The sequence below is a fragment of the Hypomesus transpacificus genome, chromosome 7 (assembly GCF_021917145.1).
Source record: "Hypomesus transpacificus isolate Combined female chromosome 7, fHypTra1, whole genome shotgun sequence".
Taxonomy (NCBI): Eukaryota; Metazoa; Chordata; class Actinopteri; order Osmeriformes; family Osmeridae; genus Hypomesus; species Hypomesus transpacificus.
Genome location: NC_061066.1, coordinates 3,427,306 through 3,444,832, shown reverse-complemented (window position 1 = coordinate 3,444,832; position 17,527 = coordinate 3,427,306). Strand labels below are relative to the sequence as shown.

Below are 17,527 nucleotides of genomic sequence, written 5' to 3'. Positions count from 1 at the left end.
TACAAGAATGATTTAAATAAAGATTTGTGTAGATGTGCTAATCAATCAACAGCACGGTGAGGTGCAAGACCTTTCTTTAGAGCACTGAGAAATGGAGAAAGAAGAGAGAAGGAGAAATCTATTGCTTTGGACATGATTAGTTTAATTGTCCTCGTTAGAACCCGTTCCTCTGGATGTTATTTAGCTTCCTAATTTCCTTGTTCTGAACCGTCACTCACTGCACACAAAACACATACCTCATGCCGTCCAACCAGTCCCTATGTGCTGTTAGTTATTTCGATATTAATGTCAAACATATAAAAACGGCATCATTTATACCAAACAAGGGGGACTGGGGTCCCATACTGTCCACGTGGGGATGCTCTTCGTCTTTAGGCGTTATTATTTGCAAGGTCCATTTGTTTATCGACAGACTCTCAATCATATTCCATCGGGTATTGGGTTGATTAATTTACACACCATGCTATCAGAATGAAAGGCAATTCCCTTTCCTCCCCCAGAAAGAGTTGCTTGCGTTCACTTTGACCATGGAAAAGCCAAATGACCAAACAGAGGTGATATCTAGTTAGCCATCACTGACTCGCACCTGCCCTCTTACTTTTTGAAGTAGCATGAATGAGAAAATCCCAAATATTTGTCTCGAACACACGATGGGTTAATTCATTGGCGCGCTGATCTTACGCGTAATGGCTCACGAAGAGTTGACTTTCAATATATGTACATGCAAATATGTCTACAGTATAACTGTACGGTAGATTATGTCTAAACCTTTACACATAACAAAGGTGCAAAAGAGCTATTGCGTTGCTGAGTATAAAGCGGAAAAGTGCGCTTCAGTGATTTAACGCACTGGCCACTGTGCGTCCGCGCGCGCACCTGTGAGTGAGTGAAGAAAGAGCATTAAAAAGAGTGTTAGAGGGAGCGCGCACACATGCATGCGCTCAGTTACTCGAGCTGTCGGTAATAACTGAATGACCTTATCGCCGTCGTGTAATGTCTCACTGGTGAGGGATTGGGTTTGAAGATAATAAAGCTAGGCTTCACTATTCCTCGTCTCTCAGTCACTGATGGGTAAGTTGGACTGAGCCCCTCAGAATACCTAATATAAGACGGCTCAGCGGTGGATGGAGGAACACCTGTAGCTTTGTTGCCAACATCTGATCGCACATGATCCATGTGGACCTCATTATTTTCAACCTGAAGATCACTCCAATCCGTCGCGCAATGTCAGTTTCGTGAACTTTTGCACAGAGGGGATATAGCTGGAGTCTGCTCCGTGGTGCCCGTTTCGAACTTAGCCTTCTGCGTAACTTGTTTTAGAAAGGTGAGTGAGGTGATGCTGTTCGCTTCCTTGTTTAGACATAGGGTATGCTGTGAGTTCGGGTACTGTGTAACATAGGTTACTATATATTTTTTTGTCTTCTTTGGTAAGATACCTTGTAAAATAATTTTGCAGCCGTTGGTCATTTTGAGTGTCTCTTGGTGTCCTGTTGTGACATTTCATCAATTTCTACCCTCACATATTAAGCTTTTTAAAGATCCCCCATCATCATTTTGGCAATTTGCAAGATAGGCTACTGGAAAATAACTTGGATCAAACCATATTTATTATAGTTGTGACATTTATGGACATTTGGAGGATGTATCCTCATTTTGTATTTGCACCCTGTAAAAACCCCGGGTTCGTTTTTATCCATTAAAATATAATCTCAATGCTGTAGTAGCCTAGGTATATTAGCTCAGAAACCACTGCATAGCCTATAGCCTAGGCAACGCGAGCGAGCGAGGAGCACGATAGGATTATAAGATTACGGCGCCGCGAAGGGGTAAGCATATGCCTTTGTCATCCGCTGTCATTTGTTCACTGCCACTCGCCAAGCTGCGACTGCTGGTCGATCTAATTTCATAGTCGAGCACTGTGGTGACAAACGTGGTTTTAGCACAGTGTGGCGCTGAGCGATAGCGAGCTGTCGCTCTGGCGTTCTTCCTGTGTCTTGTTGATTGGTGTTTTCCCCTTTTCATTCTTTTTTGTGCGCGCCGAGGTGGATTGTTACTTCTAACAAAAGCGAGCCACCCTAAGAGAGCGTGCATACAGCTGCTCACTTGACCACGCAAGAATCGGAGAATTTGGTTTGTGCTCCTCTTGTTGCATGGTGGTTCGGGTGCTGAAGCGAGTCAACAAATGCAGAAAAGGGAGAAAAGTTTCGGTAAGAGGCTTCTTTGCGGTTTCGTTGTTCTTATCCATTTAGACATTTATGGTCCATGGATAAGTTAACCTACAGTGTTTCTGTTTCATCCAGCGTGCTGTCCGTACTGTCTCATAATTTTAGATATAGCCTAGCTGACATATGTCCTATTACTCACTGTTTCATTTTGAAAATCAACCACAGATGCGATGATAGCCATTGAGGGAATCAGTTATGAACGTAGTAGGCAATGTAGTAGGCTAACCCAGAGCATGGTTTTCAAATGCGCACGTTCGTTCGAATATAGGAAGCGTTTGAAGGGAACAAAATACAAATCTCAACCTGTCGTTGTCGTGCAAGCTGCATTGAAAATGTGTCTCCCTATGGCAAATTTCTTATTGGCTTTTACCTAGCACTATGCTGCCATGGCAACAGTAATTAAACTGATAACAGGGTGAAATGTCAGCATCTCCTTGTCGTGCAGCTGTGATGTGGCTGAAAGGGAGCATTAAAGAGGTACTTTGCGCACTCCTCGCCTCAACGTTCCAACATTTGACATCCGTTTTTGGGCATAACACATGATTCAGAACATTCAGGATATGATTCAGAACGCAGGCTACAGTAGCCTAAAGTCGGATGAGGAAAGGGAGGTACCAAACCAAGCGAGTAAAGAAAATAGATATCATTAGGGCCCAAAGCCGCTGTAATTTCCTATCCTTTATGGAAAATGAATCTTCTGTTCAACGCTTCCCCTCGGAAATTGGAAAATTGAAGTGTCCAAATTCCCTACATGCAGATGCTTCATAGCCCCGAGAGAATGTGGCTTAATTTAACACGAACGGTTCCGGACAGAAGATACATAATAGACCTTCTGTGCTTTGAAATAGTGGGAATCGATTGCAACGTGTCTAAACTTGATTGCAGACTGAGGGGAGTCGAAACTCTTGCTTCTTTGGTTTGGTAATGAGTAGCGGTGACTTTGTTGTGTTAACCGGGCTGAGATGGGACGGTGCGGATGAGTGGTACTGAACAAGGACGCATAGCGGAGTCAATCAACCGTGTGCGCCTCTTACAATTCTATCTGGCCAATTAAAAGCTCAACAGCTCAAATGCGATGGACTAAAATGCGGTTGCTCATTATAGCAAACAGAATGGCGGTTAAACGTGTTTGATGTGCGTCCATGTCAATTTTCACCGCCATAAAAAGCATTAGTTTGAATAAAAACAGCTCAAAACCTTTGCATAAAGCCTTTGCAAAGATATGTTCAACATAATACTCTAGAATGAGTACGTGGTAGGTCTCGTTGGGTCTTGTGTGCCATTATGCAGCCATTGTCATAAAGTGGTTGGCATTGTACTTTGTATAATCATACATGGTTATACATACAACAACAAAGAAGGGTCCATATTATGGTCTAGTCCAGATTGCTCATCACTACCTGTAGTGCTAACCCTGATTGAGAGCAAGGCGATAGAAGTTCTCTCAGTCTAAAAACAATTTAGAACGTTCAAAGATCTGTAAAGTTGTTTAAACCAAATGCTATTGTCACGGTTTTTGCACACGTTTTGCTCATATTTGTGACAGCAGTTTTCTTGAAATGATGTAAAATGTTGGATAGGTATGGAAGACAACGTAGTCGTGTAGAATTAGTTTTGTACATGCATCCATTGCAAGAAAGCACTCAATCACCTCCTAGCACCTGTAACCTTTATGTTGATTCACGCTCTACTTACTATTCCTAATAATGCTGAGTAAAGAGTAAAACAAACAGGGATAAATAATGTTTTCACATTGCAGTGAGATACAATAACACAGAGGAATTAATATTCCACTGATTGTAAAGCACAGCTTCACAACGTAGCACACACAGTATGTGTTTGCAAACAATGAAAACACATGAAAACAGCATTTTAGGCCAGCATTGAACACTTTTGAAAAGAGAAACTTTATAAGCGTGTGTGTGTGTGTGCGTGTGTGTGTGTGTAGTGTAAGAAGGGGGACAAAGGGGAGAGCGGGGGTAGCCTTCTCCTCTGGGGATAGTAGGAGAATACTAATTACGGCGTGGTGCGAGCCCACATTGTGTCCCCCCCCAGCTCAACAAAGCAGTTTCACACCCCCGCTTAGGGCCACTTAATACCCTCCCCTGCAGAAAGCTGCTCTGCTTTGGTCACTCCCCTTTAAGAGAGGGAAGAGAGAGAGAGAGAGACTGGGGCAGGGGCAAAGTGTCCAGGAAGACATTTGAATCCATGGCCTGCCTGTATCTGTGAATTTGGACCCCCTTTTTTCAACGTGGGGGGGGGGGGGGGGGGGGGGGGGCGGGGTTATACACAGTGTGAGTGAGAAAGAGGTAAAGGAAGCGAGAGCATCCACATGCATCCGTGTGCGCGCGTCCTCAAGTACAGGTGTATCACAGGGCTTTTTCTCCTTTGTCAGTATTCCAAACCAACCTGTTCCCTGTCGCTTCTCCTCTCCTCAGGTATACAAATGCTCTCCGTCCAGCCGGACACCAAGCCAAAGGGCTGTGCCGGCTGCAACCGGAAGATCAAGGACCGCTACTTGCTGAAGGCCCTTGATAAGTACTGGCACGAGGACTGTCTCAAGTGTGCCTGCTGTGACTGCCGGCTGGGCGAGGTGGGCTCCACGCTCTACACCAAAGCCAACCTCATCCTGTGCCGGCGAGACTATCTACGGTAAGGACCTCTTCCTATGCCAACCGCCTGCTCACCTTAACGTTGCTACGCACACACGCAACGCAGTGCGAAAGAGAACGAGATTTATAGTTGACCTAACACTACCCTTCCCTTGTTTTGGTGTAAAGTCTTTCCCCTCGAAGTAAGGTTAAAGTAATGCTCTGCCGTGTAGCCAACACTTAGAGATTGTGTCTTTTTGTTATTGTTTAGTTTTTTACGATCTTGGCATCGTTTAAATCTGGCCCCAGCGACTCACCGGCTGGCTTCAATAGAGGCGTGAGATGTGTTGTTCTGTAAGGGGACCACCCTGTATTCAGCCCCCTGGTTAGACCCACAACCTCAGCCCTGCCCAGCCCACAGACAGACAGACAGAGAGACAGACAAGGCCTGCCGTGATCCAGCCAACGCTTCCATGAAGCTGTTCTCCAGCCTCCTACAAAACAACAGCGCTTGTCGTTTTCTCGGCAGAGTATCGCTTGATAGGAGACGTCTTCAGGTGGTTGATAATGGTAGTTTCTCAAGCACTCCTAGCTTATTGTGGGCATCGGCATGTGCTTCCTGCCAGTACTAGTACGGCAACGCCGTTCACTCGTGCCCATCGAAACAGAGTGTTGCTAGTTGCTAAGCACGTATGGATATCTTCATACCTAATCTCTTCTCTGCTTGAAGCCGTGCGTGACGTGTAGGAGGACCCCGGTCTCCAGGGCCTTCCTCACGCCACGCCGCGTGTGTGTCGGAACACGGGGGGGGAACCAGAGAACGTGTGTCTGCTCGCGGGCCGGGACGAGCACGCCAGGCGACCTTCGGGGAGACGGCGCCCGCTGGCACGTCTCTCGTCGTCAGCCCGGGCGCTTTTTGAAAGTGACGCAGTTCATTTAATTTTCACACCGGGGGGATGAGAGGATCTCCATTAAGGGCGGTACACAAACAGGCTTTGGGGAGTCAGTGCTGTGAAGCATTGCCAGAGGGCGAAGCAAAGGCAGAGATTACCATCCCCACTGTAAGGCTCATTGACTGGGAGAGACAAGCCTTCAATTCACACCGCGCAGGCCCGGGCCCGCGCCCCTAAAACAAGTTTAGATACCCTTGATAACAGGGCCGAAGAAACTATGGATTTTCAATAGCGCAGTGCAGAACCAATCCTGTGGGTGAGAGAACTCCCAGGTTGCGCACCTGCTTGTCGTTCGGCCTTCTGCCTCGCTTCCATCTCACCTTGTTTGCGTCGGCCGCACGCGCTTACGTGTCGCGGTTTTCCCCTTTCGCCGCGGCCGTTGTCATATGCGTTTGACAACAACCATTGTGACACATCCTAATCGAGTCGGCCCATGTGCACCTCAGATATAGCCCGAGTGTGTTTTGATATGATGGGGATGTATATTGCAAACATGCCTTACAGTTGCAGACGGTCTGTGCGAAGCCTGATGGAATAGCAGCGTCGGGTAAGAGGGAGACCAATTCCAACATGTTATTCTTTCATCTTCAAAGTTCAAGGTGACTGAATTGATTTGATGCTTGCTATCACGCGAGTGGCCCGTCTGTGAATGCGCTCTGACATCTCCTCACTGGCAGCTAATGAATGGCAAATATAGCAAACCGCAGCACTCCACATCTGATTTGCAGAGCCACAAAGAGACCCAGGCTCCATCAGAGAAGCAATCAATGGCCGCAACATCACAAAGCAAACAGCTTTTCGACAGACACACACACACACACAAACGCACACACTATCTGTCTTCTCCCTCTCAAGCTCACTCTTAAACTCTCATACTCCTCACTCGCAAACACACACCGTGAAATACCATTTCTAGTTATGTTTATCTTATAAACTCTGACCTGTTTAGGGACAAGTGCATTTTGTGAAAAAGAGTCTGACTTTAGATGAGTTTCTTTATATACACACATATTCCATTGGAAACATTCAGTTTAAAAAAGTAAATTATTCCAGCCTTGATTATACTCCAAACACCTCCCCCTTCCTCCTCTCTCTGAATCAATCCCAGCCTGCTTAGCAGGGTGGCATGTTATTAGGCCTGACATAACCAGGGTTAATAGAATTCTTCAGGGGTCTACAACCATGAGCGATGTGATCCCACCAGCAGAGAAATAATAATCCCCTATCGCAACACACACACACTCACATACACACACGTACACAAAATTAAATAAGGGAAACTGAAAGCGTCACATGAGCCCTGTCTAGCTTTTCTTGTATGATCAAATATTACGCTTAAAGGTGGAGAATAATTTGTTTACGTTTGTTTTTTCGTCTAACCGGCCCCCGTAAACAAGTCACTTCATGTATAAGGAATGGAGAAGGTAATTACAGGCGTACGGTGTTATCTCCTATTGCTCGATTTGTGTCTCGCTTCCTTCCAAACATGGGTTGTGGGTCCATTTTCTATCAACAAATGGTACTTTGATACCAAAGCCTCCATTGATGATAATGGTAATAGTAGCAATGCTACTGTTTGTGCTGATGCGTGCCTTTCACCCGCCAAACAGTGATAAGGTAGCAAGCCCAGACTAAAAGAGAGAGAGACATTTAAGTCAGAAATCCTGAGGAAATGAACAACGCCGCATGTCTGTGGAGTGTGGCCACCGACAACAAAACCGGGCGCTCCAAGGCCAGGATGCAAGCATGAAGAAGCTGTTGGGCATCAGTTAATGGAAAACTGTAAATTTCAGGCATCCATTTTAAAGACAGCACCGGGAGAACACTTATTTATTTATCTATCTATTCATTCATTTTTTTAATCCAACTTCAATTTTCCTCTACAGTGGTTTTACTCAGATTGTAAATGCAAGCAAACTCGCCCAGCCGTCAACATGGCTGGATTTATAACCGTTTTGGAAAGCTGGCTATCAGTGAAAGATAACCAACATGCAGAGCATGGCCCAGTGTAATAACTTATATTTTTCTTCATTCAGAACCAACTTTGTGGTCCACAGCCACCTTGTATAAACATGTATGTAAATGAAAATGAAAAATGTATCTCTCCATTTTCATCTTGCTCTTGCTCCTGTGTGATGCATGGTCGGTTGGTATGTCATAGTTGGGGAATGACTGTCACATCAAGTCAAGTTAATCTCCAAGGAGAGTCACAGTACGAAAGGGAAGAATTGGCTGATATAAAAGTAATTTGTTTTGTGTGATCTCCATGTCTTTTTTTCTTTTTTAAACGCTGACTTTGTGTCAGTTGTAAGATGGACAACTAGAAGTGTGGCGCAATAGTTGTCCAGCCAAATACAATCACTCAGAGTAAGGAAAAGCTACACAAATAGATGGTTCTGACAATTACCACCCCAGATTAGAGGCCGACACTAAACTTCACAAAGTGCGAGTCAGCATTTTCTTAAGCAGAGCCAATGGAGTACTCTCGGATTCCAAACTCAGGTGGAATCTTTAAGAAGAATAAAGTAATCCCCTCACTTATAGGATAGATAGCCTGGTCGCTCCTTAGAGATTTGCGTGGGAGCCAGGTGTAGTTAGTCATAGGCTGTCCTCCTCCCTGCCTCTCAGCAGGCTGAAAGATTCAGGCCAGCTTCTCTTCCTCTAATGACCAGCACAGATGTTCCAGTCCCCCTCCCACCCCCACCCTTCCTGACTCTGAAGGGCACTGAGAGGGCCTGGGCCTGGCCACCGCTCAACGGTCACCCTGGGCAGAATGGACTTCAGGCCTACTGAGCTTTACTGCACAGTGGCTCTTTGTGAGGGACAGAGTGGGCACACCGTGACGAGTGAACTGTCGCTAGGAAGTCTGTGGGACGTTTGATTTGTGGTACGTGGCGGGCAGGAGGTGAGTTCTGCGGTCGGCGCGGCGTCTGGAGTGGAGCCTTCAGACGCTCCGAAATTGTTGTTCATGCTAACCAAACAACATTCCACAGCGAAGGGGTTGGCCATCTAGAAAATGGGATGCTTAAGAAAATTAAAGGTAGCTCAGAGTAGTAAAAGGCTCAACTAGAATTGGTTGTGTACCATCAGCCAGAATGTGTTCATAGTGTGCACTTACTTCACATCGATGCACCTGGAGATCGAGAAACGTCCGCAAGGTCAAGTTTCGAAAACGTGCGATGCCCAAGATAATGTTGTTTTCTCTGTCCTCTGGCTGCACCTGTGCCGTAATTGTTTTGTGTTTTTTATTTGGTATTTTTGATGGAAGGGGGGGGGGGGGGGGGGGGGTCTCGAGGATCTTTCCTTTTTTTGTGTTGAAGGATGCGGTTCTCTGAAAGGTTACAATGCCTACTGCGCCCGTGAATGCCACCATCATTACTTACTCTGTCCTTGTGCGGACACTTTTTCCTTCCTTTTCCTTTTTTTTGTTGTTGTTTGTTTTCTTTTTTTTCTTCTTGCGTGACAGTGTTTTGGCAGCCGTGGCCAGTGCAGACTAATCTGTAGCTGAAATTGTACACAGACGCTTTTTGTTTGGATCGAAAGCCAAAAGTAGAAACATTTCCGAGGAACAAACAGAAGGTGCACAGCAGTTGTCTGTTTCACTGAGCCTGTAATCCACCCAAACTTCGGAAACTCTGACAGAGCTGTGTCTTGTTCTGTCTCCGGGATCGAACGTTTACCTTTGGTTTCCTGCCCAGTGCAGCACAGATCAGGATAAACTCACTTACGCTCACATTGCTTCAAGGTTGAACTGGAAGATTCAGTTCAATTTATTACAATTGCCATGGAAACTTTCTATTTGATTTTTTTTTTTTTTAAGCGAAATAATCATTTTGGTATCAAAAGAATGGCCTTCAATATTTGTTGCGGCCTCAAACCACTTGAGGGGTGAATTGGGCAGACACATCTCTGCTTATTCAAGTCTTGGGTTGCATCCTGTCATTGGTGCTTGTTACAATAGACCACTCAGCATGCACAAAAGGGCCTCTCTTGCTGAAGGTTTTAATGGGACTCAAGGTGGAGAATGCAGCACTCAGTCTGTCAGGGCTAACCACCTTTTTATTCCTTCATCTCCTCAGATCCCCCCCCCCATCACCCTCCTTCACCTTCCTCAGTCCCTGCCTCCCCATTTCTCTTTCTCTAGTTCTCTCTCTCTCCTCACCCTCTGCCCCACTTTGAAGACTCTAATCAGCTCCTCCATCTTTGACAGAACCATAGATGATTACCTGATAATAATTACATTAAAAGGAAACTTTTTGTTTGAAGTCTTTTGTGTGTTTCTCCCTCTGGCTCCTTGCATAAGGGCTCCCCTGGAGTGTTTCATAGCAGGGCACACACACACACACACTCTCACACACATGCACACACACACACACACTCTCACTCACACACACCTACACACACAAGCAGCAAGCGGTCGCAGAGCTACAAGGTGAACTATTCCCCGGCGCGTGTTATTATTAATAACTGTCAGAGAGAGGGGTCACCCAAGACAACTCCTTGAAAAGAACCCTGGGCGAGGCAAGTAGGCCGCAGCTGGGCACGTTGTAAAACAATACCCCCCTTCCCCCAGAGGAGACGCCGCGCTTAAAGCAAGAATAATGCACGGGGGGGGGGGGGGGGGGAGGGGGGAGAAAGAAAGAGCCGAGGAGCCACATTTTTCGGGGGCTTTTCAACTTTTCAATGTCTTTCTACTCCTCCTCCTCCACCCCCCCCCCCCCCCTCCTCCGCATGGCACGGTCCCGCGCAATGTCACTAAAGTTTAGTACTCCGATGGCAGTGCTAAATCCAAAGGGCCTGAGCCAAAGGGACCGGGAATGAAGGCAGCAGGACATGTTAATCACTGCGTGGAGCTAACTTTTGTGTCTTTATCGGGTTACTGTAGGCGTTGAATCGTTTCTTTTGTTTTACGAGCACTGCGGTTGAGCCGGTGCGGCCTAACTGGGACGGTTCTGGGAAAGATTGCAGGCTGGACCCACCATCAGAGATGTTGAACGCAAGACATCAGGTGGTTTGATCATGTGACTGCTTTGAGCCGGTCAAGGGAGAAGTCCGAAAAGTGTTTCCTCCACCTTGAAATAGCTTTTTCAACATCCCTAATTCATATCTGTATCCACACTATTCCTAAGTCATTGCTTGTGAGACAGCAAAGGGGAGGGGGGAAAAAAATGTGGCAGCAATTTATTTTGTCCTCACCTCTTCATAAGGTTTTTTTCATTTTTTTGTGGCTTCCTACAGTTTGAATGCATCAGAAATCCAGTTTTAATTTTCCCGACTGTACCGCATAGACATCCTCGATACATCACTCCAATCTCTCCAAATGAAATTGGTTTCCGCGAGGTCAGGGTTCGCCGAGTGGTCTGTGTTATGATTTTATCTAATCTGAGCGAGGGAATGGAGCAGAGTAATCCCCCCCCTTTCTCCGTATACCTTTCACAAGCAGCTCTATATGTCTTCATACTGCCATGTGTGTCTTGGGGGGGGGGGGGCAAAATGGCATCTTGTTTTGGGAAAATCAAAGTGAAGTGAGACCGGTGGAATTGCAACCAGTCATGCTATGTCATAGACACGAGTGCAGACTCCACAATGGAGGCCATATTTGTATTAGCGGGTTCGCTATGACCCGGGTGTGTCTGAATTGATCGTTTTTTGAAGGCCTCCAGCTGTTCAATGCTCATTCAGACGGTGCGTTGTGGAGAAGCTTGTAGCAACCGTAAGCGTTCACAGGCCTGTCTGTTAAATTGAACAATGTTCAGTTTCAAGAACCTTCTGCTCTCACCTTCGGAGTAATTCCTAGTGGGCTATGATACTGAAAGGGATTCTGTTTGCTGTCCATCCGTCACCATCCTCCCAGCTGTTGTGTATCTTCCTCGTCTATGGTTCATTGTTCAGTATTTCTCTCAACCCTGTTTGTCATGCTCCCTTTACAACCTCAACGGTTTCCGGAAGATGGAAGCCTCAAGTTGATACTCACTGTCTCCTAAAGCGCACCAGACGTGTAGCGCAGGTGTTTAATCCTCATGCTCCACTTCAAATCATTCAGGTAGGGCCAAAGGCCTGTGCTGGCTTGAGTATTGATGTAATTTTAATACAATATTTACAGTTGGCAATGTACAAAAGCGAGTGGTCTGGTATATCCGTGCAAGTACAGACATGCCCCTCGGCCATGGCTGTTACTGTACATTGCGCAGAGCTGAGAGACAGCATGTTTGTGCCCCCGGAAAGAAAAAGGAAACATTTCACCTGCACCTCCTCTGGTCTGTTTTCATTAGACAAGAAAAACCCCGCTGTCATGAAGAACGCTTGATGTGTGTTAGTCTAACTAAATGGACAAAATCATCTGAAATCAAACACATTGTTCGCGTTCCTTATCTTGCCATAGCCTGCGCAGAAAAAGCCATGCAGACGACACGACGTGTCGCCGGAGCGTTAGTCATCGTGGTGTTGACACAGCGCGGGCAGACAGCAGCAAGGTAGAAAGCTCGCTCCCAGCCAAGTGTAATGTTTGTTGGGATTGTTTGCACATTCCAACCAGCAGTATTTCGTCAGCCTTCGGGTTATTGTATTTCTACGGTCTTCTTTTTCCCGCCAGTTATTGTTGTCAAATCGATTGCTGCCTGCCACCCGTTCCTATTACGTGTACGTCTGCCAGGTTACAGACAGCCGGGCCAAAGCAACTATGGTGTCGAGATGGGTAGAGAAGACAACCTGGATAATCTGTTTAGCTCTACGTGCCAGGGCACTTTGTCACATAAACAACAAGCTATGTACGTAATGAATGCAAGATTGTGCCACTAGTGTGCTGTTTATGAAGGAGGCAAATGGCCTTGAAGAGAAGGGAACCCTGGGTTAATACACAAGGTCAACCCTGCAGGCACAGGGGTTTCGACGTGAGGCTTATCTAATTCTCTGTCTCAAACATATCAACCAGGGTAATGAAAAATTCATTGAATCAGTTACTTTGTGCAATTGAACACATCCATCATTACAGATGCTTTTTTTAAATACGGGAAGCCATGTGACCACTGCAGTCGTGAACCGCCTGACCACGCAAGACCTCTTTGTAATGAATATTGACTCGTATTGCGCTGAATTCATCCAAGCAAGTCGAGCCTTTTGAAATCTCTGAAACCCGCCGCCTCCCCATTTCGTCGCAGGCTCAATGAGTGTCAGCGTTTTGCTTTTTTTTTTTTCTCCTTGAAGGTTTCACTTAATTTTCAGCCACTGTTGATAACTTGATGATGAAATTAAATCCATTACCTGCTGACTGGACTCGAAGGCAGAGCTTCCCCCCCCCCCGCCCAACACTCTCAGGCTAAATTTAACTTTCCTTCCAGCAGACGTTCACGTGGATTTCCTCCGCCGTCCCAACTATTTGATATCTTCTCTCCTTCGAGATTAACCTTTATGGCCCTAATAAATGGTCTATATTGACATCAAAGGGATGGGAAGATGGCGCAGTGCCTTCTGGGAAGGGGTACAGGGGGCCCTCTGAAAGCGCCGGGTCCAGACTCCCGCCCCCCCCCCCCCCTCTAAGCGAACGGTAATCGCGCCCGGCCGCTCGGAAATTACGCTCCTCTTTGTCTTTTTAATTAAACTCAAGCACAGTTTGGAGGCTATTTGACCTTTCCTGGCCCCTCTTTATGGGAAGTGCCGCAGGTCATTTCCATGCATATATTACCCCCCCCCCACACGCACACTCACACACACCCCATGCCACGACACCACCCCACCACCCTCCCCGGAAACGATCTGCGAAGCTTTACAGATTAAGGAGAAGGGTTTGGTTTAGGAATATCGTCCATTTCTAATCTGCTTCGGTCGGGGCAGTGGCTTTGCGAGTTCTCTTGCAGATAGGAATTGGAGGTATTTTGGCCATCCGAACTTCAGCTAGAAAATGTGGTGTGGTAGGACTGTTTGTTAACCAGTGATGTGTTCGTTAACCAGTATATGGCGTATTCAAGCAATATCTCATACGCTCATCCAGTCTTGTGCCAATATGCAGCCATTCCACTCACATCATACAGGGGGGAGATTTTCCATTTTGGCCCGATGACTGAGGATTCTGAATATCCTCCAGTCAGGTCCCATTGGTCATGAAAAGGAATGAAGGTATCCTCGGAGCTGGCTCTGCTCTTGCGTTATACAGAGGACGGGAAGGTAGTCACAGCCATCCATCTGTGCTGTGATTCCATTGTCGTGTTTAATGTGTGTTTGGTAATGTGACCTACTATGGTCACTCCACCCTCCCTGGCCTGGCACTCACCGCTGGCGCTGGAGGTACCGGCGCATGCTTGGCCGCCACCTCTCCTCTGCAGGCATGCGGGAGAGCGATAACCAGCCCCGCCGTTTGACACACAGAGATACGCAACACCGTCCTCGCAGAAAGCTTTGGCAGACGCCGGCTTTGTTTTTGTTTTTCTGGAAGGGGAGGGAGGTGGGGGTAGCTGTTGTGATTTGGGATTCATCCACCGGTTTTTAGGCCCTTAAATACAATGGGGGGCTCTTGTAGCTCATCCAGAAAAATGCTCCTCGCCTCTCCCTTCTAAACCCACAGCCCTGTAAGGCACCCTGGCTCTCCAGCCTCCCGTCTACCAGGGATACAAACAGACAGTAGCCGAACTGCCCCCCCTGCGAGCGAGCGAGGCCGCGGCCGATCTCGTGCCCGCGAGGTGGAGAGAGAGAGGGCGTCCTGCCCTGCAAAAGCTGCACCCCTCTCTCGCCCGGCGCACTTTTAACTATTGATGCTAAATAGCTCCAAGTGACAAAAGCAGATGCGTTCTGGCGGGTGGGATCAAATGCAGCCATGCATGATTAATGGGGCCCGCCGGAGCAGATGAAGACAGATGATGGTCTGGCTCGGTGCCCACAGAGGGAGGGAGGGAGAGAGTGAGGGAGAGAGAATGGGAAAGAGAAAGGGAGAGAGAGAAAGTATGAGTATGAGAGTACCTGTATAGTGAGTCGAAGTTGACCTACCCCCCTCCCCCCCCCCCCCCTCCAGTTCGCAAGTATGACCTTTCCCCCCCTCGTGCGTATGTGTGTGTTTTGCGTCTGGGCGTGCTTGCGCATCTGTACAAACAGAGCACTTAGCAGCAGGGTAAACTCACGGCTCCCGGGCCCGAGCTCCGCTCTCTGGGCAGCTCTCAGCCCTGCAGCCAGGGTCTGGGCTGAGCAGCCAGGGTCTGGGCTGAGCAGCCAGGGTCGGTTCTGCTCGGAGCCGATTTCGGAGAGGAACGAAATTGTCAAGTCATCCATGAGCAGTGGAATGCAAAGCCCAAATTTGGAGGCAGATACGGAATAATGACTGAATGTCCGATAGTTTTCACATAGTCCCGTGCTATAATCCTATCTTTGTCAGAGAGTATTTCGCCTTGACTGTTTCTGAAACGCCCATGATGTTTGTTCCATCTCCGATGCAGAGATGGAACAGGCCTGCACAGGATATCCTTAACCAGCAGTGAGACCAACCAGTCAGTCAGTCTGTCAGTGCGTCAATCTACCAGTCAGTCTGTCTGTCCAACAGTGAGTCAGTCAGCCAAGCAGCCAGCCAATCAGTCAGTCAGTCAATCAGTCAGTGAGTCAGTTGAGCTCACTACCAATTATCCTGGTCATCAGTATGAGGGTAGGTGGTGTCATCCAGGCCTGCTGCACCACCACTGGTTAATGAGGCCCTCGGAGATGGGAGTGGGCGTGTAGTTAGTGGGAGACCAGAGCTGGCTAGCACAAGTATGACTGTATAATGTCAGAGCAGGGAGGGGCTGAGAGGGGTGGGGGGTGGGGACAGGGATAGGGATCTCCAGATGGTGATTGGTCGGTGTCAGCCCCACTTACAGGCGTGATTTGGATGGGTTACGCAGGGCTGCGGGCCCCCCGCTGAACCCCTGAGCGACTTCTCAATTAGTGCGCGGCCTAGCGGAACTGCCAGACACTATTGTATGCTCCGCACCCAGCCGCCCCCCCAGCCCCCCCCCCGGCCCCCCCGGCCCTGACTCCAGCTCTCCGTCATAGGCCACATCGCAGCCAGATGTCTCCGGTGATCAGGTGGAGATGGTCAGGTTTTTTTCCCCCCGTCTGTGTTCTCTGAGGAGATGGACAGCGTGATGCAGGCCGAGCCGTTTTTTCTCTCTTCGCGGTCACTCAGGTAAACGCTTGGGCAGAACCACCAGCCATGGTAGAGGGGGGGGAGAAAACCAGCCGTCTAAAAGCCCTTTGTTGTTTTCCTGTTGCTGAGCCTGCTCGTTGAGAATGGCACTGTTTTTTTTATGTCGCTCGAGCCTTCATGATAACAGTGGCGTTTGGGTACGCTCCGAAGCGGCAGTCCGCAATGCTTCATGAGTAGTTGAACCTGAGTCTTTGTGATAACGAAGGATACACCGAGGGGCAAGAAAGAGAGAAAGAAAGAAAGAAAAGCATACCTTGCGTAACCAAGCCCGTCCAGAAGCAGCCACTGTGCTACGCTTGTGTAAAATGAGATGTAAATGCGGCCATTTTAACATCCTGATTTATTCATGAGGGAGCCCAAAGAAAGAGTGGAATGCTAATGCCGTGCACCGGTTTGCCCTTGGCCCGGGTACATCGACAAACAAGTCACTCTCGCCAAAGGAATTAACAACTTCATTAAGTCACCTGACAGGGTGGGCAACCGTGGCGTTATCCCCCTCCCCCCCTCCCTTCATGATGATGTCATCATTGCTCCAGTGCCACAAAAGTGCTACTGTACAGCTCGTTGTTGGAGAATCTTGAAATAACGACATCATCAATTGACCATAACGTGGTGTTCATCACAACCCAAGTGATTTAACTGACCAACCACATTCGTTTTTGTGTTTTCACGTAAAAACTTCCCCCCCCCCCCAAATGTTTTTGTTTGAATAATCCATACATAAAGCTCACTGAAGATTGAGGGACATCTGTAGGAATGAACCATTATGACCAAATCCATGGAAAGTCCTATTATTTAGAAGCCATCCAATCTATAATTGGTTTCGGGGGCAACTGTGGGGAGGAGGGTTCTAAGAAGGAATCAATGCACTCCTGAGGTCGTTCCTACCCCTTCATTAAATGTGTATCTGAACAGCCTGCGATGAGATGCTGGGATTACACCAGCAAACAGACGAGCGCAGGGGGGGTTGGAGAGGAGGACGGTGGAAGGGGGCTGGTGCCTTGCTGCTGTAGCTGCATTGATTGCACTCTCCGCCAGTTTTCCATACACTTTTAATCTCTCTGAAATGCTAAAGAGGCAATCAAAGGGGGGTCCTCGTGCCACAGCGCCATTCCCGCATGTCAGTCTGGTGATTTCTCAGCCACCTCCGCCGCATCCACAAAGTCCTGATCAATGGTGGCGACCACCACCAGCAACTTGGATTGCATCGCAGAGAGGAAGGTGTACTGCTGCACTCAAACAGAGTTGCTGTTTGGCATGCAGAAGCACCCCCCCCCCCCCCCTCCCCACCCACCATATCATCTAGGAAGTGATACCAGGCTATAGCACTATGTGTTAGGATAGATGTCGATTTACGTCATCAGCGAATGATCTTCGAAGAAGGAACGACTGATATTAACAGCTGTTGTATTTTATTTCTGATTGCCAGGCATGGGTTGGGACCACGCTTGCCTGCAATTGTGGCAAGCCCTTGAGCAGTTTATATATCATGCCAGAGTCATGCGTATTACTCTGGTGTCTAATTGCTTTGAAAAACAGTAACTCATAACTTTTTCTACGCCATTTACAATGTCACACTGTATAGCCAATGTCAGC

The 17,527-nt window shown here is 47.6% G+C and overlaps 1 protein-coding gene across 4 annotated transcripts in view; it reads left to right on the top strand.

Moving 5' to 3' along the window:
- Positions 1-927: 927 nt before the first annotated feature.
- Positions 928-17,527, top strand: part of lmo3 (LIM domain only 3) — a 34,040-nt gene continuing 17,440 nt past the window's right edge. The window contains exons 1-2 of one of the 4 annotated variants that reach the window (XM_047023275.1): positions 928-1,324; positions 4,664-4,877. In XM_047023275.1, coding sequence (XP_046879231.1) covers positions 4,672-4,877 — 206 coding nt within the window. In that variant the 5' untranslated portion in view covers positions 928-1,324; positions 4,664-4,671. Of the gene's footprint in view, positions 1,325-1,765; positions 1,827-1,861; positions 2,208-4,663; positions 4,878-17,527 lie in introns of those variants that run through there. The other 3 variants (XM_047023274.1, XM_047023276.1, XM_047023273.1) reach the window with 3 other exon arrangements.